Raw genomic sequence first — 22007 nt, 5'->3', positions numbered from 1 at the left:
TGAGCTGTTTGAAGTGTTTATTCTGTGTACATTTACACTATGTGACTATGTTTGCAAGGCTTGTCAAGTTTTATTTTTGAGGAGAGTCCTCCAAGTTCTGTCAGTCATCCAGATTTGACTGCAGGCATGTTTCAAAATCCAAAAAGATGTCCCATTGGTGAGGAAGAGGAGGGGGAAAGGCTTCCTTTCTGCTGCTCTGGAGACTAAGGGACAACGGAGCCAGGAGGTCAAACGGCAAGAAAAGGGATTCCTCCCAAACACGAGGAAGGACTTCCTGAGGGCAAGAAGAAGAGCTGTTCAGCAGGGGAACTCTCTGCCTCAGAGTCTGGTGGGAGCTCCTTCTTTGGAGGATTTAGTCAGAGGCTGGATGGAGATCTGTCGGGAGGATTTGGATTGTGTTTCCCTGCCTGGCAGAAGGGGGTGGGGCTGGGTGGCCCTTGGGGTCTCTCCCAACCCTCTGGCTTCGGGGATTCCTCGTGTCTCAGTCCTAGGCCAAGGCTGCCGCCTCCCCCTCCCCCGCCTCCTCCTCAAGGACTTGGGAGATATTTGTCTTGGGATAGAACTCCCAGGTTCCTCCAACCCTCATGCCAGGAGGGTTTCTGGGCGTTGTAGTCCAAGAGAGCCATTCCCTTTGGGGAGAGAGGGAGGGTTAGAAATAAAGTTATTACTATTACTATTATTATCATTATTCCCTCCACTCTCTTGAGCAGGGATTCCCAAACTCTATTCCTCTGGGATTTCTTGGACTTTAGCACCCAGAAGCCTCAGCTGCCTTGGCCCAAGATCAGGGATTCTGGGACATGGAGTCCCCGGAAGTGGAAGGCCAGGGCTTGGGAAGGGAGGCTCCTGAGAAGGGACCAGGCTTCCACGGCTGAACTGCTCTTGCCATCCAGAAATGCTTCCCAATGTTTAGTTGGAAGCTTCTTTCCCACAACGTGAATCAACTGCTTTCCATTTTAGTCTCCAGAGTAGCAGGAAAAACTTGCCCTTTTCTCCTCAGTGGGACATCCTTCCCCATATTGGCTCTCCTGTCCCCTCGGCCTTTCTTTCCCTCTCAGCTAAAGATACCCAAACTACTCCCAAGTCCGCCTCACCTTTTGGCACCTGCTGGTCCTTCTCCACTTCGGCCTGGAGCTTCTTCTGCACGGCCTCCGCCAATCCCTCCCTGCAGACGCCCTTCTTTCCGCAGGACAGCCCTCTCTGCCGAGGGAAGGGTCCGGGTTATGCGTCTGTTGCCATTTCCAAAAAAGGACAAAGCAGTCAAAAAGGGCAAAGCAGCAACAACAGCAGTTCAGCAGATCAGGAGCTCCATCATAATAATAATAATAATAATAATAAACAGATGAAACAATAGATCACACCCTCAGCTGCTGCAGAAAGATTGCACAGACAGACTACAAGCAGAGGCAGAACACCGTTGCTCAGATGATTAATTGGAACTTGTGCCACAAATACCATCTGCCTGCAACAAAGAACTGGTGGAATCACAAGCCCGAAAACGTTACAGAGAATGAACATGTCAAGCTACTCTGGGACTTCCGAATTCAGACAGACAGGGTTTTGGAGCACAAGACCCCTGACCTCACGGTCGTGTTAAAAAAAAGTATGGACTGTCAATATTGTAATCCCAGGTGACAGCAGGATTGAGGAGAAACAACTAGAAAAGCTGACATGATATGAGGATTTAAAGATCGAATTACAAGGACTCTGGCACAAGCCAGTCAAGGTGGTCCCAGTGGGTGCAGTGGCTAAAAACCTTGGCCTGCACTTAAACACAATCGGCGCTGACAAAATTACCCTCTGCCAGCTGCAGAAGGCCACCTTATTGGGAGAGGCACGCATTACTCGCCGATACATCACACAGTCCTAGACATTGGGGAAGTGTCCGAGGTGTGATCCAAGACAGCCAGCAGAGTGTCTGCTGTGGACTCATCTTGTTATGTTTCAAATAATAATAATAACAACAACTTTATTTTTGTATCCCGCGCCATCTCTGCGAGGGGACTTGGGGTGGTTTCTATGGGGACCAATCCCAACAATATACAATCAAATGCATTCCAATCCCAAGGAATTAATACATCAGTGCCTCTAAAACACAACATCCCAAAAGCGTAGCCCATGAGATGGGATCAGCCAAACAGTCTGGACCTGAACCATCCAGGGCTTGAAAGGCCATCACCAGCCCTTTGACTTGTGCCCAGTGACAGGCTGTCAGTCAGTGGAGGGGGGGGGGGGGTGTCAGCAACCTGGCTGCCCCGTTTTGGAAGGCGCATGCGCAGAGGGCCTGGAGGGCCGAGCAGGCCGCAGCCTCCCCGGGACAGACAGACAGGCCAAGGCCGGACGGGGAAGGGAGGCCCGTCAGCAGGGACCCCGAACCCTCACCCAGCTGCCCCTGACCTCCTCCTCTCTCTCTCTCTCTCTCTCTCCCGAAAGGCCTCCTCCTCCTCCTCCTCCTCCTCCTCCCTCTTCCTCGAAGGGCGCTCACAGGAAAGGGTGGAAGGCGGGGCTTCGCCTGAGGGAACTAGGCGCTTCTCCCCCCCCCCCGCCTTCCCCCCTTCGCTTCACGGTCCGCCAATGGGAACCCGCCTTCCTCTCGCGCGTCATCGGTCTCCGGGCAGGAACGCCCCCTCCCCTCCCCTCGCCCTTGGGCCGTGAAGGGTCCTTCCAGAAATGGGCCAATGGGGATCGGCCTGGTCTCTCCGCGTCACCAGTCTCCGGGCAGCCTCGCCCTGGCCTTCCCGCCCGCGGGTCATGTGACGGGCTGAGTGACCGTTGGGAAGGCCGAGGCCTGAGCCGGGAGCGAGGGGGGAGGGGCGGGGAGGGGCGGGGCCTGCCTTCTTCCTTCCTTCCTTCCTTCCTTCCTTCCTTCCTTCCTTCCTTCCTTCCTTCCTTCTCTCCGAGCCCGAGCCTGCGGCCTCGTCCTCCGCCTCGTCAGTCCTGGTGAGTCTCGTTGCCAGGCCTCCTCCCGAGGGCCCAAGAGGAGCCAAGGCCCAAGGGAGGGAGGGAGGGAGGGAGGGAGGGAGGGAGGGGAGGCCGAGGAGGGCCCGGGCCTGGCCCACTCCCAGGCGGGCCTTCCTCTCTCGTTCTCTCCCTGGGAACACAGGCCACCACCGCTCTCTCTCTCTCTCTCTCTCTCTCTCTCAGCCAGGCCTGGGCAAGCTCCGGGCCTCCCTCCGGGGCGGGGTTTTGGACTCCAACTCCCAGAAGGCCTCCCCTCAGGCCCCGCAGGCCTCACCTTCACCTCCACCTCAAGACTGCGGGGAGAGAGAGAGAGAGAGAGAGAGAGAGAGCAAGGGACTGGGGAAGGGAGGTCAACAGACCAAGAGAAGGCAGAGAGGGAGAAGGAAGGAAGGAAGGAAGGAAGGAAGGGCGCTCGGAAAGGGAGGGGCCCCCAGGGATCAGCTGGCATGGACATTCACAACAGAGGGACATGCAGACAAAGGGAGAACAACAACAACAACAACAACAACAAGATTTGTATCCTGCCACCATCTCCCCCAGAGGGGACTCGGCGTGGCTCACAGAAAGATCCCATACAAAACAGGAACAATATACAATACAGCAATCAACAAGAAGCCCTGCTTGACTCTCAAGCCAAAAGTGGGTGGTAGAAATCACATGGTACAAAAGCTGACTGGCACAACCTGGGGATCCCAACCAGGCCCTGGAAAGACAGGCGCTTGGCTCCTCTGCTGCTGAATTCACAGGCCCAGTGGGGAAGACATCTCACCACGTTCAAACAGTGGACGTGGCTCTTCATGAGACATGCCGCACCGTCACAGGATGTCTGCGCCCCACACCACTGGAGAAATGATACTGCTGAGTCCCTCTGGGGAGAGAGGGCAGTCTAGAAATGAAATGGTATTTATTATTATTATTATGATTATTATGGCACCATCTGACATCTGTGGGGAAGTAGCAGCCTGTAATGAAAGGACCAAGGCAGTGACATCTCTGGCCCATCCCCTGTTTGGATATCAGCCAGCATGTCAATGCCTTAAATCAAGAAATAGTTTCCTAAGATCTACAAAGATACCCGCAGGAACACCTCAGCAACAACTTTATTTGTGTGTCCCGCCTCCATCTCTCACGCCTTCCTTCCTGGCCTGAGATGGAGGGATGGAGAATGACCTCCACAAGAGGAAACGAAATTTGGGACAGATGAGGTATCAAAGAAATTGCTTGGGGGGGGGGGGACACACGGTGGTATGGGATAATATATATATATATGGGTGAAAATAACAGTGGATGCAAAAATGTATTGTAGAATTGTTTTGAATATTGAATATTATGCGTCTGCTGTATAACAAGGGGTGTCTATATTTTTTAAAAGAACTATATCAATGTCTTCTGTATCATGAGGAAAAGGAAGGGGGTGGAGGGGGGAAGAGAAGCCTTGTCTTTGTTATAGCTTTTACATCGATCTCTTTAACCCAAGCCCTAGTATTATAGACAGTGTCTAAAGTTTTGGAAGATCCAAATGTCCTCTGTGACAGAAACAAATGCACTCTTGTCCTCAGGACTTTGCCTTCCCACGCTATCCACTCTCCTTCCCGCCTTCTTTTCCAGTTCTTTGCATGTATTTCATATCATAAGGACTGCCATATAGATCTAAAATATCAATTCCATTAGTTAGTAAATTAGGATTGTGTGGGTAAGAATTCACTATGTTACATTGTTATCTTCTTTTATTTAAACACTACACAAATATGTATTAATATATATGTTGTCGCTCTAAAATACCTAATTAACAAGGCTCGCAACCTTTTGTGTTCTAATCAAAGAGTGCTGATAGGTCAATTATTCAAAGTCTCTTGAATAAAGAGTTCAGAAATAGTACAAAATGTAACTGTATACTATTAATAATATTTTAGTCAACAGATCCTGCTGTGGCCATCTTCCTTTGCTTTGTGAATTCAATGAATGGCTTCCATTCTTCTTGGAAGTTTCTGTGTATTTGTTTGTTGTACAGCTAAAGTTAGTTTGTCCTCTTTGGCCATTTCAAAACCTTTTGTCATCCAGTTTTCTGGTGTTGGCATGTCTTGTTGTTTCCATAGTTTTGCGTATTCAGTTCTTGCTTCTGTTGTCATATAAAGAAAGAGTCTTTCTTGATGTTTCCCAGTAGAAAAAGTTATGGTTTTAATGGGATTTTGTACTCTAGAATAGTTTCCATGTCTGTGTGGATTTTTATTCAGAATTCGTTAGAATTTGGGCAAGTCCCAACATATCATGTGTGTGTGTGTATTTGAGAGTTTTTCTGGAGTTATGTACCATCTATGTATCACTTTGTTGAAATTGTATTTAATTGTGTGACTCCTTGTAAATTTTAGTCATTTTTACCAGAGCTCTTCCCATTCTCGTGGACTTATTGCTCAGCCTAGACTTTTCACCCACTGAATCATAGGTTTTTTAATTTCTTCATCAATTGTAAAATCTTTCAGAGGAAATTGATGCAGCTTCCCAGCTGGCTTGTTTTTTGTCTGTAGCAGTTGGTTCTGCTTACAATATGAAACACATATATCAAACAACTACAATCACATTTCAAAATTCCATTTAAATTAAATTACATTCAAACCTTTATAAATATACATTTCAAGTCCAAACGCGGTCTGTCATTATACCTTGGATCATATAGTTGTCATTTCTGCTGCTACTATTGCTCAAAAGCCTGGTCCCACAACCTTTCTGCCTTTCTTTCACAGAGGAAATGTGATTTTTGGCTGAGAATTTCGGAGTAGAGCCTGTGGAGGGATTTCTTTCCCTTGAAAGAAAGAAGAGGGAGGAAAAACATCTTGGATACGGTTGGGTTCTTCACCAGAGTGGTTCCAACATGGAGAGACCCAACTCACGTGGGCCTGAAGCAGGACCTGGGGGCAGTGGGGAATCCTGGGAAAGAACCAGACATGAGTCCCTGAGTGTGGACCTTGACAGCTCGGACACACAGCGCCAGCGCTTCAGGCAGTCCTCCTACCAAGAGGGTGAAGGACCCAGAGGGGTTTGCAGTCGTCTCCACGATCTGTGCCGCCAGTGGCTGAAGCCAGAGCAGCACACCAAGGCCGAGGTGCTGGACCTGGTGACCCTGGAGCAGTTCCTGAGCATCCTGCCCCCAGAGATGGGGAGCTGGGTCCGAGAGTGTGGGGCAGAGACCTGTTCCCAGGCGGTGGCCCTGGCGGAAGGCTTCCTCCTGAGTCGGGCCGAGGACAAGGAGCAGGAAGGACAGGTGTGAGCATTCCCTCTGGGTTTCACTAACCTGGGGGCTGATGGACAGGTTAAACGTACACCCTGCCTTTCTTCCAAGATGGGACCGATGTGGGGGATAAGCAAGGCCCTGCTCCCTCGACCTCTCTCCCCACCTGCTCTGCCCCTCCATCTCTACCGTCAGCTTGGTTGATGCTCCGCTCAAGATAGAACATAGACAATGATGGGAGGGGGAGGGGGGCATTGGTTCCAAACTAGGTTCCCATCTCAGAGTTATTCTTTCCAAAAAGGTCTATAGGTCTGTGATGTTTTTGAACTTTTCCCAAACTCCTTCTGGAATGCTCTGTGCTCTTCCAGGCCCATAATAATAACTCCATGGAAGTCCCTGCACCAGAGGAATCTCCACCAGACACCACCCAGAGTCTCAGGCAGAAGGAGCTGAAGCGGGAAGGAGACGGGGCTGCCGCCTTGCAGGGTGAGAAGGAACTCTTCTGGGAGTTTTGGGGGTTTGTGCCAGTGGAAATCCCGCTTTGGGGGGATGATTGTACACCCACAGTTTGAGCTTCAGAAGGTGAAGGATCATTTGGCCTTGAGATGGGTATATATCTTAAACTCATGTCCTTTGTGTGATGTTTTATGGACTTAATATGTATTTTATAGAAAGACAGTTTTAATGTAGATCTTTTATAGTTATATATATATATCTTTGTTGAATTTTGACAATGTTTGTGTTTTTAAAATTATGTTGTAACCTCCCTTGAACTGCAAGGAGAGGCGAGTAAGAAATAAAATTATTATTATTATTATCATTATTATTGTTATTGTTATATGTACACATTCAGTTGCTAGAGGTGTAACTTCAGTTTGATTTGCAGTTTTCTTTCTTGCAATAGGACTGAAAACGCAGCCTTCAGTGTCTTCCCAGGTGGGACCCTAAGCTGAGCCGAGCCCTGAAACTGAGCTGGAAGACAAACAGACCGCAAAGAATCACTTTAGTCAGTTGAACCACCAAGCCCAATACTAGTTTCATTCGAACATCCTCACAGCACTGCTTGCGAGATAAAGTCCTAAACCCTAACTCATCGGTTTCTTTATAGGACTGCAATGGTCACCTCTGAGGCCTGTTTCTGTGACCAGCTTTCCACCCCTTGCTCTCTCTCCAGGGTCTGGAATGATGCTGTGGCCGAATCCTCAGCCGTTTCTCCCCCTTTGCGATGGAGTGGGACTGAGTCAGGTAAGCAGAAGGATTCCTGGGAGAGGAGGACGGGGCCTGCCGGGGTGCCTTTGGTTCCAGGATTAATGGCCAAATATCTGTTGAAACAGACAAGATGGAATGCGTTTCCTTAGAAGTGAAATACGGAAGGTACAATTGCAAACCGTGCCAACAAGGAGGGAAAAAATGAAGAGAGAACTAAAGAAACCAGAATCGATGTTCAAAGAAATTTCAACGGAGCTATGATTGAAAAGGGACATGGAAATTGTTAGGGGACCTCTTTTTGGGGGGGGGGGGGGGGGGAATCACCAAGGAATGTAAACAACTAATCAGCATAAGTAGGGAAAAAGTCTAACTCAGAAAATGAGGTCAGATGAAAAAATGTGCCAAGAGTAGGGTCTGTGCCTGGAGAAAGTGGTGGAATGCTAACCGGGGATAGGCAAGAGTTAGAACGTGATATCCCAAAAGGAAATGGGTATTCTACCTGAGCAAGATGGAGCAACTGGGGAAATGCAACCCAAAATGGGTAAAGAAGTGGTCCAGGAATACTTGGCCACTCTCGATGAATCCCAGTCTCCAGGGCCAGGTGAACTACAGCCAAGGGTATTGAACTAACAGCAGTAATCCCAGAACCACTGTCAATCCTCTTTCTTCATTTTTGGGAACAGGAGAAGTCCCAGCAGGCTGGAGGAGGCAAAAGTTGTCTCTGTCTCCAAGAATGGACCAAAAAGAGGTCCCCTAACAATGACCATCCAGTTATCTTGACTTGTCCCATAAGCAGTTGGAGCAGCTGTTTAGACTCCCGAATGTTTATAAGGAGGAGATCGTTTGATGTGGATCGATAATAGTTATAGAGGGAGCGGATCTGTTTGTTTGCTATTATGCACTCTTTATCGAACCAATTTTTGGATCTGACCCTGGGTTGCCTCGGCATTCTTTGCCAATCGTATAGTTTTTAAAAGATAGGTTTTATAAGGGATTCAAACCCGGTGATGCCTCCTCGAAATCTGGGATTTCAATGATCATCGTTTCTATGGACAACACTTCCTAAGAGTTCAAGATATCCAGGCACACCCCTTTTGTCTTAACGTTCCGCTTCAGCCTGGTGTATTGTGGGTAGGCTTGTCCAGGTGGGGAAGTGCTGCTTCTCTCCAAAACCAGGGGAAGTGGGAGATAGATGATCACTAAGCAAGGAATTGTCTATAGCAAATGAATCAATGTCACTAGCTATGGAGGGAGAAGTCAGAAGATAGTCTATGACACTAGAGCCCCTTGGTGAGACCAATGTATATTCTCCAGAGTCAGGAAATTGAGTAAGTCCATTTAGCCAGGACAGGTTGAGCTGCGTGGCCATTTTGGTCAGGCACTTTCCGGCTTGGTTTCACGCTTGATCCTTAACGTGTCGAGCTTCTGGTGTCAGGAGAGAGTTGAAGGGATCTTCCTCCAGGCCCTCTTCTCTCAACACATTTACCAAACTAGATCCTACCCTTGCATTGAAGTCACCCGTTATCTTGACCTAAATAACAGGAAAAATGTTGGAGCAGTGCTGTAATCACTGAAGGGCAAGATGGGTTTCTCCAAAACAAGTCATGCCAGACTAATGTGTTTTTCAGTAGAGTTACACGCTTGGTAGATGAAAGAAATGCCGTGGATGTAGCACATCTTGCTTTCAGTAAGACCTCTGGAAAGGCCTCCCATGATTTTACAAACAACTAGTAAAAGGTGGGCTGCATAATACTCCTGTTAGGTGGATTTGTAATGGTTTGAGCGACAAAGGGTGGAGTGCCGCAGGGTTCTGTCCTGGGCCCAGTACTGCTCAACATGCGTATCAGGTTTTCAGATGACACAAGATTAGCAGGGATAGCTGACAGTCTAGAAGATAGGATCAGAATTCAAAATGGTCTGAACATGGTGGAGAGCTGGGCTAAAACTAACCCAATTAATGTCAACAAGAATATATGTAGAGTAGTACACTTAGGCAGGAGAAAAATGCCATGCACAGGAACAGGATGGGCGACACCTGGCTTGACAGGCATTCATATGATGGGATCTTGGGGTGTTAGAGGACTACAAGTTGAACATGAGCCAACAATGTGAGGCAGCAGCTGAAAAGACTATGGGATTTTGGGCTGCATCCCAAGGAATATCGTGTCTAGATTCAGGGAAGTCATGGCAACCTTCTTTCTGCTTTGGGGAGACCTCACCTGAAATACCACTGTGTCCAGTTCTGGGCATCACAATGAAGGCTGGAACATGCTCAGATTCCATTTCTTATTCTACGTATCAATTAAGAAATGGTTCTGACTGTGACCAACCCATCATCTCTACAAAGCTTACAACTGTGGCATGGAGGCCTTGGCCCTTTCCCTTTCAAACAACCAACAGGAATGTAAATCTGCTTTAAAGAATTTCTTGTTATTATTTTTCTTGATCGCTCTCACGTGAGAAGGGAATCTTTTCTTCTTCCGCCAGGGCCCAATCGCCTTTGAGGACGTGGCTGTGGATTTCTCCCTGGAGGAGTGGGTTCTCCTGCATCCGGACCAGAAAGCCTTGCACAAGCAGATCATGGAGGAGATGAATGGGATTGTGGACTCTCTTGGTAAGGCTCCCTCACTGATGGGGATTTCTGTTTCAAAAGGCAGTATTAGCCTAAATCGTCACAGTCACTGAGGGTCCACATGGCAGGGCTTATGTTAGAAATATGTGACATAAGAGTAACAACAACAACAACAATAATAATAATAATAATATAACATTAGTGCCAATTCAGACTCAAGTGGGAAGATTACCATAACGAGTCAAAGCATATTCCCCCTCTCTCAAATATATTATATATTACTGTATTTTATATTGTACATTATGTACACTATATATATGTAATAAATATTATATTATTAGCATAGCATGTTACTGGTAGGAGGGCTCCAGAGCATCTGTTGGTGATGTGGGGAGGGGTCTCCAACTGATGGCACAGTAGACAAGATGGAACTGTCTTCCTGGTTCCCCCTCTCTCCTAACGTTTTGCCCACATCTATGGCAGGCATCCTGAGAGGTGTGAGGTATACTGGAAACTAGGCTAGTGAGGTGTATAGATCTGTTTTTCCCATATACCTGACAACCTCTGAGGATGCCTGCCATAGATGCAGGCAAACATCAGGAGAGAATACTTCTGAAACATGGCCATACAGCCCAGAAAACATGGCCATACAGCCCAGTGTTTACAAAAAACACTAACTACATTTCTTAATAGTCAATGACTGGGTCTGAGCTACTCTCTGTTTCCATCTCTTCTCGGGTTTAAAAGGGAGGGAAAAGCTCCAAGCCCTACATCTCTCCTGAGACACAAGCAGAGAGAGGTCTCAATGCACACAGCACACACTGGGATATAAAAGTCAGAAATCTTGCACCATTCTACAAAACCAATCAGAATGAGAAAAAGAAATGAGAGAAAGAAAGAGAAAGAAGAGAACAAATAGATACATCCCAACTGTCAATCAGGAGACAAGGGGGAGGGATTCCCTCAGCCTCTTCTGAAACTAGCTCCCTGTTTCTCATTGGGGACTGCAGACTTGAGCAGCGTGGGGTTGAATCACAACAGATGGATCAGCAGCTCTTACCTCTGGTCCAGTCTTGTCCTTCCTCCCAAACTGGGATGGTGTGGAGGCAGTCTCTTCTCTCTCACGTGGGATGTTACGTGGATGCCACTCTATCTGGCCGAGTCCTACAGACATCCCTTTTTTGTTCCCTTTTGTGCCTTCATCATTGTTCTCCACCTTTTCTTTACTGTCACGGTTTTGCACGTTCACAGCTTTGTCAGGCAAATCTATCCCTTTGGAACTCATATTTACAGCCAACTTCCATAAAGTGTAAGAGTCCCATTTGGCAGTTGATGGGAGAAGTGTATCTGTATCATCCGGCGCAGTCTGTCTCCCACCGGGATCCACGGCTGTTTCTCTCGGCAGCAACATACAGTGGGTCTCTCTGTGCACCAGACACCTGCCAGGAGGGCCACTGATCTGTGCATGTGCTTTCTTCTGCGTGAGTATGGCGACGAAGAGAAAGAAGGTCGTTGGATCCATGGAGCAGAAACCTGGACAAAGGAGAGACAAGGCAGAAGGTAGCCAACAACTATGGTGTCGAACGGGTAGCAGTAGGAGAATGGAAATGGAATCGATTGCAGATAGAAAAATGGTGTTCTCCAAAGTTACCGATGGTGTGCTGAAAGAGAGGAAAACAATGAAAAATGTGACTATGAAAAAGTTATTGAAGCTTTGTATGTTTGGTTTACGCAGCTGAGAGACAAAGGTGTGTGTATTTCAGGGCCTATTTTACAGCAAAAGGTATAGCGTTTTCGAAAAGAATTTAATGAAGGGGAATCAGATTTTACAGCAAGCATTGGCTCGACAGGTGGAAGAAACGTTATGGAATCCATTAGTTAAGTGTTTGTGGTGAGAAGCTGTCATCAAATTTTCAAGAAATAGAGGCATTCAAAAAAGAAATTCAAGGGGAAAAAAATTCAAGACTTTGTTGAAACTGAAAGCCTAACAGGTGATCAGATGTTTAATTGTGACGAGACCGGCCTCAATTGCAAAATTTTACCGAGCAGAGTCTTGCAGCCAGAACTGAAGCAGCAGCCCCTGGCTAAAAGCACAGCAAAGAAAGGCTGACAATGTTAGCATGCAGCAGTGCTACAGCAAACCACAAAATGGACCTCGCAATGATTGGGAAGCCCAAAAATCCAAGAGCCTTTAAAACAGTTTCAAAAATTGCTCTTCCTGTAAAAAACTACAATCAAAAAAGTTTGTTGATGACCAGTGAAATGTTCAAAAACTATTATTATTATTATTATTATTATTGTTATTATTATTATTATTACACGTTATTTATATTCCGCTCTATCTCCCCAAGGGGACTGAGGGCAGATCACCAATACACATACACGGCAAACATTCAATACCGTTTGGACAGAACAGAATAAGACAAACAGAAGGAGGTAGGTAGTCTTGAAGTCCAGGTTTTTGGTGCCTTGGAGGCTGATGTTGGGCTCAGATTCAGTCACAGGGGTGCTGTTGCTTCATTCTCTATGAGGGAGAGCTATCAGAACTTCCTCCTTCCAACTTCCTCTTCGTCACCACATTTCTGGTCTTGATGTTTATGATGTCGCAAAATACCTCCCCCGCAATTTATGGTACCTAATTTCTCTACTTACAGCTCATAGACTGTTTTCGAACTGCTTAGGTAAACAGTGAGCTGGGCTTGAGGTCGAGCGCTCACCCCCAACCGGGCTTCGAACTGGCCACCTTTCGGTTGGTGGATCTTAGTACTGCTGGTGATTTACCAGTTGTGCTACAGCCCAGCCCTAAGGAATTTGTTCCTTCCATGGATAAATTTTTAAAAGAAAATGACCTGCCCAGGAAAGCGGTTTTGTTGCTAGACAATGCCCCGACGCACCCTGATGCAGAGGAGCTTCAAGAGGGGGACATGAAGGCGATGTTTCTGCCACTGAATATAACCGCCATATGCCAACCGATGGATCAGGGCGTTTTGGAAGAACTCAAAAGGAACTATTGCAGGAAGCTATTCTCGGCAAGGATAGAAGAAATGGAATAAGTTGTTAGGCCTCTCAGGATCTAACACAAGGATAGGGTTTGGGCTCTAGAAACCGCAATGACACACATCAAGCAACAAGAAAAAGCTCCGGGGATGGACATAAGGATGCCGCAAAGATGGCGAGACTTGGCAGCGGAGAAATGGCAATCGTTGGAAAAGCAGGCAAGGGTCACAGATTTTAAAAAATCTTCACAAGACTGAACTTTTTATGGATTTAACTTCCAACAGTGTTGTTTTATGCAATTCTATATTTATAGTCAAGTTTTTAGTAATAAATATTTTTTGTAGTCAATGCTTTCAATACATTGCGATGTTTGGTGCTAAATTCGTAAATGCAGTGATTTCTCCATCATGTTACCGTGTATTGAACTGCTTTATCTGTCAACTTGTTGTAAAACATGATGTTATGGTGCTTAATTTGTAAAATCATAATGTAATTTGATATTTAATAGGCTTTCCCTTAATTCCGCCTTATTATCCAACATTTTTGCTTAGCCAACGTTCTGCCGTCCAGTTTATGTTGGATAAGTGAGACTCTACTGTTGTACTCTGAAATTAGGTATGGGATCTTCTACGTTGGAGCAGAAAAACCCAACCTTAAGGGAGCATGGGAAAAGAGAACTGGGATTGGGGGAGAGAAATAAAAGGGAGGGAACGATGGTGAAATGGGTGGTAGTTGGTAAAGTCTAAAGCTAGAGAAAAAGGCAAGCATTTGGATGTGAAGGGAAAAGGCATCCATTCCCCAGAGAGAAGGAGACGGAATAAACAACCGGGCTGGAATGAGCAACAGGGAGCCTCTGGAGCGTATGTTACTCATCTCTCTCTTAGAGGCTCCAGGCAGACAACCAGGGTCCATCTTCACTGAACAAGGGGAGGGGAAAGGACAACATGTATATCTTCTTTTCCTCCATGTCTGTGTTGTTTTGAGGCTCAATTCAGTCCACTTCTTATCCCACTTCCTTATCACTCACACTGAAGAGTGATTGTTTCTGTTCTTCTTCACAGTCGATAACGGGGAGAAGAGCGATGTGTGCACCAAATACAGGAAGCATTTGGACACAACTGGGGCCTTCGTCAACAGCAGCAAGCCCACAGAGAAGATGGAGGTTCTGCCAAAGAAAGGCCTGACAAATGCAGTGTACGTGGGCAGTATTTTACCCAAAATATGGCACTTGTGCTTCACAAGACACTCGATGTTGGGAAAAGCCATCTTAAAGGGAAAGTATCTGCAAAATGTGTAGTGAAACACAAGAAATTTCACACGGGTCAGGAACCATACAGATGCCAAGAGTGTGGAAAGTATTTTGCTTCCAGTTCAGCCTTGGTGAGGCTCAAAAGACTCCACACAGGAGAGAAGCCATACCAATGTCAGGAGTGTGGGAAATGTTTTGCTTGCAGTTCAACCTTGGTGAGCCACAAAAGACTCCACACAGGAGAGAAGCCATACCAGTGCCAGGAGTGTGGGAAATGTTTTGCTTGCAGTTCAACCTTGGTGAGCCACAAAAGACTCCACACAGGAGAGAAGCCATACCAGTGCCAGGAGTGTGGGAAATGTTTTGCTTGCAGTTCAACCTTGGTGAGCCACAAAAGACTCCACACAGGAGAGAAGCCATACCAGTGCCAGGAGTGTGGGAAATGTTTTGCTTGCAGTTCAACCTTGGTGAGCCACAAAAGACTCCACACAGGAGAGAAGCCATACCAGTGCCAAGAGTGTGGGAAATGTTTTGCTTGCAGTTCAACCTTGGTGAGCCACAAAAGACTCCACACAGGAGAGAAGCCATACAAATGCCAGGAGTGTGGGAAATGTTTTGCTGAAAGTTCAGCCTTGGTGAGCCACAAAAGAGTCCACACCAGGGAGAAGCCATACAAATGTGAGGAGTGTGGGAAATGTTCTGCTTCCCATTCAGACTTGTTGAAGCACAAAAGACTCGACACAGGAGAGAAGCCATACCAATGCCAGGAGTGTGGGAAATGTTTTACTTGCAGTTCAACCTTGGTGAGCCACAAAAGACTCCACGCAGGAGAGAAGCCATACCAGTGCCAGGAGTGTGGGAAATGTTTTGCTGACAGTTCAGCCTTGGTGAGGCACAAAAGACTCCACACAGGAGAGAAGCCACACCAATGTCAGGAGTGTGGGAAATGTTTTGCTGACAGTTCAGCCTTGTTGAGCCACAAAGGAGTCCACACAGGAGAGAAGCCATACCAGTGCCAGGAGTGTGGGAAATGTTTTGCTTGTAGTTCAACCTTGGTGAGCCACAAAAGACTCCACACAGGAGAGAAGCCATACAAATGCCAGGAGTGTGGGAAATGTTTTGCTGAAAGTTCAGCCTTGGTGAGGCACAAAAGACTCCACGCAGGAGAGAAGCCATACCAGTGCCAAGAGGGTGGGAAATGTTTTGCTTGCAGTTCAACCTTTGTGAGCCACAAAAGACTCCACACAGGAGAGAAGCCATACCAGTGCCAGGAGTGTGGGAAATGTTTTGCTTCCAGTTCAACCTTGGTGAGCCACAAAAGACTCCACACAGGAGAGAACCCATACAAATGCCAGGAGTGTGGAAAATGTTTTGCTGAAAGTTCAGCCTTGGTGAGCCACAAAAGACTCCACACAGGAGAAAAGCCATACAAATGCCAGGAGTGTGGAAAATGTTTTACTGACAGTTCAGCCTTGTTGATCCACAAAAGAGTCCACACCTGGGAGAAGCCATACAAATGTGAGGAGTGTGGGAAATGTTCTGTTTCCCATTCAGACTTGGTGAAACACAAAAGACTCCACACAGGAGAGAAGCCATACAAATGCCAGGAGTGTGGGAAATGTTTTGCTTTCCGTTCAAACTTGATGAGCCGCAAAAGACTCCACACAGGAGAGAAGCCATACCAATGCCAGGAGTGTGGGAAATGTTTTGCTGACAGTTCAGACTTGGCGAAGCACAAAAGAAGCCACACAGGAGAGAAGCCATATAAATGCCATGAATGTGGAAAATGTTTTACTCAGAGTTCAGCCCTTAACCAGCACCAGAGAACACATACCGGCTAAAAAACAGCCATTGTGGGTAAATGTCTGATTTCAAACTGGACCCTTTGAGAAGTTTTGCGTCAGATTTGGTGGAGTCCCGTTCTTGTCATTTGAACCTGTAAGTTGGAGGTCTGTTCTCTGGAGCAGCAGAAAGAAAGCTCTGTGTGACAATCCCTCAGAGCAGTGGTTCTCAACCTGTGGGTCCCTAGATGTTTTGGCCTTCAACTCCCCTAAATCCTAACAGCTGGTAAACTGGCTGGGATTTCTGGGAGTTGTAGGCCAAAACACCCGGGGACCCACAGGTTGAGGACCACTGCTTCAGTGTCAGTTCCTGGAAGGTGTAGGAGACAAAGATAGGCTCACACAGCTTGTAGCTATGGAAAACTTTATTGAATCCGCCTTGCCAAAATGGCCGCAACGCTTCTACTGCCCGTCTTCCGCTCTTTCCCCTCAGTATATTGGGTGGTTGCTTCCCTCCTCCTTCACGTCTCTTCTTCTCCATTCACACCTCCCTTTCCTTTTGTCCTTTCCCACGTCTGAAGACCAGACCCCGTCATAAATCAGCCTTCCCAGCCAAATGGTCTTCTTTATCCGATTTGTTGTAGTCAGGTGTGAAAAGAACAGCTTGGAGAATGCTGATCTTTTTGCATCCTGACATTCAGAGAGTTAAATATTAAGTTAAGTCTTGTCACCTCGTCTGAAAAGAAATAAACCATAAGTGATTCCATCACTTGTTCTTCTGGTCTTAGTTTCCAGCTCCATTTTCACCTTGGTTTACATGTCCAGTTTGTGAACGTTGTGCCCCTACAGACACATCCTCTGTTTTCCTCTTTAGTCAGGACTGGTCAGCTTGAATATTGTAAATAGCCGTTATGGGAGGGATCCAGAGTTAGCCCCTTCCCTTTAAGACAGTGGCTCTCAACCAGTGGTCCACGGACTACCAGTGGTTCGCAAGAACTAAAATACGGTCTGCCTTCTAAGCTTCCCTTCCTTTGCTTTCTTTTCTCTTGCCCTTCCTTCCCTTTTCTTCCTTCTTTCCTTCTATCCTTGTCTTCTTGTCCCTTCCTTTGCCTTCTTTTCTCTTGCCCTTCATTCCTTCCTTTTTCTCTTCCCTTCCCATCCTGCCCTTTGCTGCCTTTTCTCTTCCTCTTCCATCCTTTTTCTCTTCCTTCCCTTTTCTCCCCTTTGCCTTTTCTCTTGCCCTTCTTTCCTTTTTTCTTCCCTTCACTTCATTTCCTTTTCCTTCTTTTCTCTTGCCCTTCCTTTTCTCTTTCCTTCCTTCCCTTCCTTTGTCTACTTTTCTCTTGCCCTTCCTTCCTTTTCTCTTCCCTTCCTTCCCTTTGCCTTTTCTCTTGCCCTTCCTTCCTTTCTCTTCCCTTCCCTTCCTTTGCCTTCTTTTCTCTTGCCTTCTTTCCTTGCTTTTTCTTTCTCTTCCCTTCCCTTCCTTTGCCCATCATATGTTATGGACTGGAGTAGAGTACAATATATGTCTCATTTGATGCCTCAAGAACTTGAATGCATACTGTAATTGTTTTTCTTAATCTGTTTATCCTATTATGGTTATATTATTGATGTACTCTGATTGTTGTTTATGTGAGTTTAATATGTTGTAAGCCGCTTTGGGTCCAGTGAGGGAGAAAAGCAGGATATAAATAAAGATTCATCATCATCGTCATCATCATTATTATTTTCTCTTGCCATTCTTTACTTCCCCTTTTCTCTTCCCTTCCATCCCTTTGCCCTCTTTCCCTTGCCCTTCCTTCCTTCCCTTCCCTTCCCTTCCCTTCTTTTCTCTTGCCCTTCCTTCCTTTTTCTCTTCTCTTCCCATATTTTCCTTTGCCTTATTTTCTCTTCCCCTTCCTTCCTTCCCTTCCCTTCCTTTGTCTTCTTTTCTCTTGTCTTCCTTCCTTTTTCTCTTCTCTTCCCATATATTCTGTCATGCCACGAGCAGGCAAAACATTACCTGCTGCCCTGTCTCTTTAAGGTTCCAAAGGGGCGGAGCTTAGCCTTGGCTCCTGCCAGCCTGAAATGGCAGTTATTTTTGTCAGTTAGAATTTGTCAGTTGGTGAGGCTCTGGAAGGAAGTGTAGGAAGTAAAAGGATCACAGAAATTCACGTCACGTTGGAACTGTATTCAAATTAGATTAAAAAGCCACAGGCTACAGCAATAGAGAAAGCCATGTCAACAACACTGCATTGAAGTCACCTCAAAGATACAAAGAATCCAGTCGTAACAAGACTTTATACTCTGTGGCAATATCTATCCAGAACTGCATAGACTCAAAGATTTCTTTCCTCACAAGAGACTTCATAGTGGCAACAAGGGGAAAAGAGATCAATTTTGTCTATTAATAAAATACTTTGTTTTACATAACACAGTGTCCAATCTGTCCTTCGTGCTATGGATCCTTCCAGTTCATTTAGTTAACCATGGAGGCAGAACAGTGAATTTCTTTCCTTCAAGCTTCCTGAGGAGAAGTGAAAACCAGCTCAGAAGAAGAAGGAGTTAAGCAGCCATTTTGACTGTAGAGAGAGTGCAGTCATAGAGGGCAGCGCCATTTTGAAGGAATCTGAGGGAAGCCCTTTCGGAGGAAAATGTGGCTTTCAGGACCACAATAGTTATTTTTAAGTCTAAAAAGCTTTAAGTCTCAGTAAAAGGACTGAGAATCTTAAAAGTTAGTGATCACTTTATTTAAGGGACTATTAGTAACGGACAGCAACAGGAGAATAAAAGACCTACATTCCAAAGTAACGGAGAATAGGCTATTCAGTCCTTTCTGTCCAAAAGCAATTCAGTCTAATATAAAGTGACACAAACTTCAGAAGACTTAAAGATGTCTGCTTCTTCCTCACAAAAGAGCAGAATATCTAAACCTACCTCAAAAATGTCCTTTTGGCAAGATAAACTAGATTCCTTGAAACCTAAATATCAGAAGTCATGGCAGAGAATTTTAGATATGAGTCAAGCAAGCCATCGCTTTAGGCAGCAGAAAGAAATATTAGATTGTAAGGAAAGATTACAACATCAATACTGTGAGTGGATAACATATTCAGATAATATAATCTCTTTGCTTGAACATATGAAAACATCAGAATCTTTAAGTAATAAGGAAGAAATGTTGTCAGAGAGAGAGAAGGGAACTAGAATTTGATACCATCATGAATGATTTATATAACAAAATATCAGAAGGTCAGGCAGAAGAAGACCCTGCCTCCCTTATGGAAACTGTTGATGAAGAACAAGTGCAACACATGTTTAGTAAAGACACAGATACAAAGTCAAACAGGTCTGTGTGTACATTAGCAGGCAAATCAAGATCATCTCACACATCCCATAGAACAGAAAGAACAAGAGGGACTTCTGTTCATAGTGGTTCTTCTGGCCAATCCCTTAGTCTGGTCATAAAGGCTAGGGCCGAGGCAGCTGCCGCAGTAAAACAAATAGAGTTTCTTAAGAAAAGACAGCAAATTGTTGCAGAGAAGGCAGAACTGGATGCCTTGGCCGCTGCCAAGAAGGCAGAAATGGAAGCCGCAGCTGCTGCCGAGCAAGCAGGTCTGGATGCAGAAAATAAGGCCCGTCAAGTCAAAACAGATGCTGCTCTAGCAACGTTAGCACAGGTTGCAAAGTCTGAGGTGTTACAAGTAAAGGCCTCAGTCCTAGAGCAAGGTCTCTTAGGAAATACATCCCCTCCAGATGTTACAACAGAAGATCCCGTCACAAAAGTGGATTCTTATTTAAATACCCAAATTATCAATATCGCAGCCCCTCCTGTGCTAACAAGAGAAAGTGCAGTAGCAAATAATTCTTTTGTGTCACAACCAGAAATCATAGAGGTTTCTGCACCCAAAGAACATTATTTGCCGTATGCAAAAGTAGCAAGTCAAGCAGCTGTTCCATTGAATGATATATCTCAAACCAAGTTAGAGCACAGTTTTCCAGTAGACACACAGGACTCAATACAGTCAAACTACACAATGCCAACAACTGCATTCAGTCTCAATCCCAAAGCAGCTAGTTGGGTTCCAGAAAACCCCCAGATCCAAACTAACTCTGAACCAACTTTGCAACAGTCCTCAGTCCCACTTGATATTTTAAATTACACCTCCTACAGAAACCCAAGAAGGGACTTAGCAGACAGAGGCATTCAGAAATTCTCTGATAAGCCAGAGGATTATATGTTGTGGAAGAATACATTTCAGTCAGCTCTCAAGCAACTAAAATTGCCTGTAGAGGAAGAGTTAAATTTATTGATCGCCTGGTTGGGACCTGCTTCTTCCGTACAGGTGAAGAGAATGTATGCAGCAAACATAAATAACCCACATGCAGCTTTAAATCGAGTGTGGGACCGTCTCAATGAACGTTATGGATCATCTGCACAGATAGAAACGTTGCTTCTGCAAAAGCTTAAATCGTTTCCTGCATTTACAAAAGGGGAATATGAGAAATTATGGGATTATGCAGATTTGCTTGAAGAATTGGAAGCAGCTAAGGGAAATCCAGATTTACCAGGGCTTGCATGTTTAGATCAATATTTAACACAACAAGAGATTATTGATAAACTGCCTTTCTCACTGAAGGAGGTATGGGGCCGGGAAGTTTTCTCTTATAAAGAAACTCATCAACGGAAATACCCACCATTTACACATCTAGTGAAGTTTCCCTTAAGATCAGCTAGAGAGAAGAATGATTTGCAAACGGGGTTTCCTCTTTTATATCAAAGTAACAAAAAAGATAAGAAACATTTCATAGAAACCAAAAGCAAACCACAAGTCACAGTTAGAAAAACTGAAACCAAGGTCAAATCAGTTGAACAGCACACAAAGACATCAGCAGGAGTAATATGTCCAGTACACCAAATAGCACATGATCTGAATAACTGCAAAGAATTCAGGAGCAAACCTTGTGAAGAGCGTTTAACCTTTGCCAGAGATCAAAGACTTTGTTTTAAATGTGGTACTTTTAGAAACCACATAGCCAAGGAGTGCAAGAGAAAAGTGAAATGTCAAGAATGCTTTAGTGAAAAACACTGCTCTGCACTACACCGCGAAACAACACCTCATCAGAAAGGAAAGAACTCTGAAAAGTCAGAATGTACTCTTGTGGAAACACCACAACCTAAGGAGATTAAGATAGCAACATCAACTTGCACAGCTTTGTGTGGAGAAGCAGGAAAAGAACGAACATGTCATCCTATTTGCTTGGTAGATGTCTACCCTGAAAACTCTCCAGATCAAGTTAAACGCATGTACGTTGCCTTAGATTCTCAAAGTGACACCTCCCTAGCAACACCTGAATTCTTTAACATCTTTCAAATTCAATCAAAAGAGGTAGAATACATTATGACTACTTGTGGTGGAGATCAGGTCATGGTGGGGAGAGTAGCATCTGGATTCATCCTCCGGACTATTGATGGCATGAAACAATTTAGGTTACCAACGTTCATAGAATGCCAAAATATACCTAAAGATGAAAGACAAATCCCTACGAGAGAAATAGCTATGAGTCATGCACACCTAAGATCCATGGCACATAAGTTACCAAGATTCGACCCTGGCGCAAAGATTCTTTTGCTTATTGGCATAGACTGTCCAGACTTGTTTTCAGTTAAAAAGCAAATAAAAGGTCGACCAGGAGCACCAATCGTTCAAGAACTAGAGATAGGCTGGACTATCCTAGGTCCAGTATGTTTAAATCGCAAAAGGTTGCCTTCCCATGCTCGAACCTTTTGCACAAGCTTCATGCCAAATGGACATCCTACACAGATGTTAGATTGTCCAGAACCAGCAGACAAGTCATAGATTATTGAATATGAAGAAAGCAATCATATCGATAATAGAAGTTCAGAGCAACCTAGTACTTCAAGATCTGTCATAAAAGAAGATGGAATTGAAGATATGTCCACATCGCAGACTGCACTTCAAACCAATTCCTCAACTCAGAGGGCAGAATCAGATATACCTTTTGACCACCCGG

The 22007-nt window shown here is 45.4% G+C and overlaps 3 protein-coding genes across 2 annotated transcripts in view; 2 read left to right on the top strand and 1 right to left on the bottom strand.

The window, feature by feature from the left end:
• Window positions 1-22007, bottom strand: part of LOC107983763 (zinc finger protein 239-like) — a 284070-nt gene that overhangs the window by 36668 nt on the left and 225395 nt on the right. The window contains exons 3-4 of the mRNA XM_062973092.1: window positions 11029-11501; window positions 1095-1229 (exon numbers count right to left, since the gene is read on the bottom strand). The gene's annotated coding sequence lies outside the window, so the exon portion shown is untranslated. The remainder of the gene's footprint in view (window positions 1-1094; window positions 1230-11028; window positions 11502-22007) is intronic.
• Window positions 1-22007, top strand: part of LOC103282416 (zinc finger and SCAN domain-containing protein 2) — a 136603-nt gene that overhangs the window by 94264 nt on the left and 20332 nt on the right.
• On the top strand, window positions 2637-7007 carry LOC134296972 (zinc finger protein 24-like). The gene is made up of 2 exons (XM_062973191.1): window positions 2637-2940; window positions 5703-7007. Exon 2 carries the CDS (start codon window positions 5831-5833, stop codon window positions 6224-6226), a length of 396 nt encoding a protein of 131 aa, XP_062829261.1. The 5' UTR covers window positions 2637-2940; window positions 5703-5830; the 3' UTR covers window positions 6227-7007.

Source organism: Anolis carolinensis, chromosome 2 (assembly GCF_035594765.1).
Source record: "Anolis carolinensis isolate JA03-04 chromosome 2, rAnoCar3.1.pri, whole genome shotgun sequence".
Taxonomy (NCBI): Eukaryota; Metazoa; Chordata; class Lepidosauria; order Squamata; family Dactyloidae; genus Anolis; species Anolis carolinensis.
Note: the sequence above shows the minus strand (reverse complement) of the source record. Positions and strands in the feature narration are given on the sequence as shown.

Excerpts from the sequence above, each read along its gene's own strand:
- LOC134296972 (XM_062973191.1), top strand. The coding sequence starts at position 5,831 with ATGGAGAGACCCAACTCACGTGGGCCTGAAGCAGGACCTGGGGGCAGT.